Here is a 1580-nt window from a genome sequence, read left to right on the forward strand (position 1 = left end):
TTGCTGAATACCAGTAGCCTCAGCAAGTGTGACAGATGCACATGTCCTACTAGTATTGGTCACATTTCTGCACCAGAGTTGGGGGGGAATAGAGATTTATTTTATTTTTTTTTTTTAATGGATTGACCTTTCTATCCCAGATACTGTGCCTGAAAATAAGATGTGGTTTAGAAGTTGTTCATAACTAGTAAGCTGTTGCTACTGGGAGATGTCAGCTTTTTTCATGTCATCAGCTGTGCTGTCTTAAATGAATAATAAGAGTGGAAGAAAGATGCAACTGTTGCTTGTTCTGTAATTCTCTACTGAATCATAGTCCATAACATATTTTTCCTGTCACTTTTCCTAAATATGTTTTTAGGAGACTCTTTTTGCTCTAAGAAGGGAGCTGAGACGTTTCAGTCAGATTTGCATGCACTTCCTCTACCATAAGGATAAAGACATAAAAGAAAAGGTTTGTGTTTCTCTGTCACTTAACTGGTGTTCATGCTCAGTCCTCCTTTTAAATGCCTGCCTTTCTTTTCATACTAGTATTCCCTTCTACTGATTTTTGTTATTTTTTTTTTGCCTCTTAGCAGAGAAATAACTCTAAAAAAACCAATCTTCAACTATCTATTTTAAAGGAAAATTAAAGTTATGTTAGTTGAAATACTACAAAATTCAGTGCTTTAATCAAGCACAGGTTTTGTATCTGCATGGTCCACCTGCAGAATCAATGAATGTCTCAGTTCGTGAATCTGAGTGTCTCAATTTGCCAGTTGATAATCACTGTGTTTTCTGATTAGACTGAGCAGTGTACTGTGTGCTGGTTGCTATCATTGCTTTAGTAATGCCTTGCTTTGCATATTACTTAAAAAAAATGGGAGAAATTGTCCAGTGATTCCTGTGTTAAAAGAGAGAGATTCTAGCATAACAGAGCTTTCCATGGAAGTTTGGCAGCCTTTTGGTGGTATTCATGCATGATACCTGTATATGCTGTATCCTAAGTACAAATTCTAGAAGGGCTTTGCTGTGGCATTTTACCACACGTTGGGGCAAACAGAAATCTTTAGCTTGCAAGGAAGAAATGAGATAAAATCTAGTTTGTGACTTCTGGTGTTTGATGGAGATGGAAAGTGGAGTTGGCATGAAGAGTGGTCTCTAAATCTTTCTTTGGCTTTGTTTGCTTGGTACAGGCCTTCATGATACTCTGTGACTGGTTGCTGATTTTGAGTCATCAAGATTCAAATAATAATGAAGAAGCAGCTGGACTTCTAGATTGTCTTCCTAGCACATCACTTCAGGAAAAACTGCTTTTGTTCATTCAGGAGCATGTTTTCATAGAGGAAGAAGAGGAAAATGAAGGTTAGGCATCTTCATCACCGGAGAAACAATCTACCACTTCTGCTGTCATTTGTCATCTGCACTGAATGTATCAGGAAAATGGGCTGGTCTTTGGGGTTTTTTTGGGAGGGAGGAGGGGTTGGGATTGTTTGTTTTTTTTTGATTGAGTCCCTTTACGAAGGAAGTGGCTGACCTGTGATACACTGATCTGTATCCACTGCATCTTGTGGATCGTCTTTTGGGTTCACTAATGGAAAAAA

General features: G+C 38.2%; 1 protein-coding gene across 1 annotated transcript in view; it reads left to right on the forward strand.

Moving 5' to 3' along the window:
- LOC104403074 (cohesin subunit SA-2-like) overlaps positions 1-1580 on the forward strand; it is a 57332-nt gene that overhangs the window by 45197 nt on the left and 10555 nt on the right. Inside the window, exons 23-24 of the mRNA XM_010011108.1 lie at positions 362-451; positions 1173-1341. Of these exons, the coding sequence (XP_010009410.1) occupies positions 362-451; positions 1173-1341 (259 nt within the window). The remainder of the gene's footprint in view (positions 1-361; positions 452-1172; positions 1342-1580) is intronic.

The sequence above is a fragment of the Nestor notabilis genome, unplaced genomic scaffold (assembly GCF_000696875.1).
Source record: "Nestor notabilis isolate BGI_N333 unplaced genomic scaffold, ASM69687v1 scaffold4523, whole genome shotgun sequence".
NCBI classification, from domain to species: Eukaryota; Metazoa; Chordata; class Aves; order Psittaciformes; family Psittacidae; genus Nestor; species Nestor notabilis.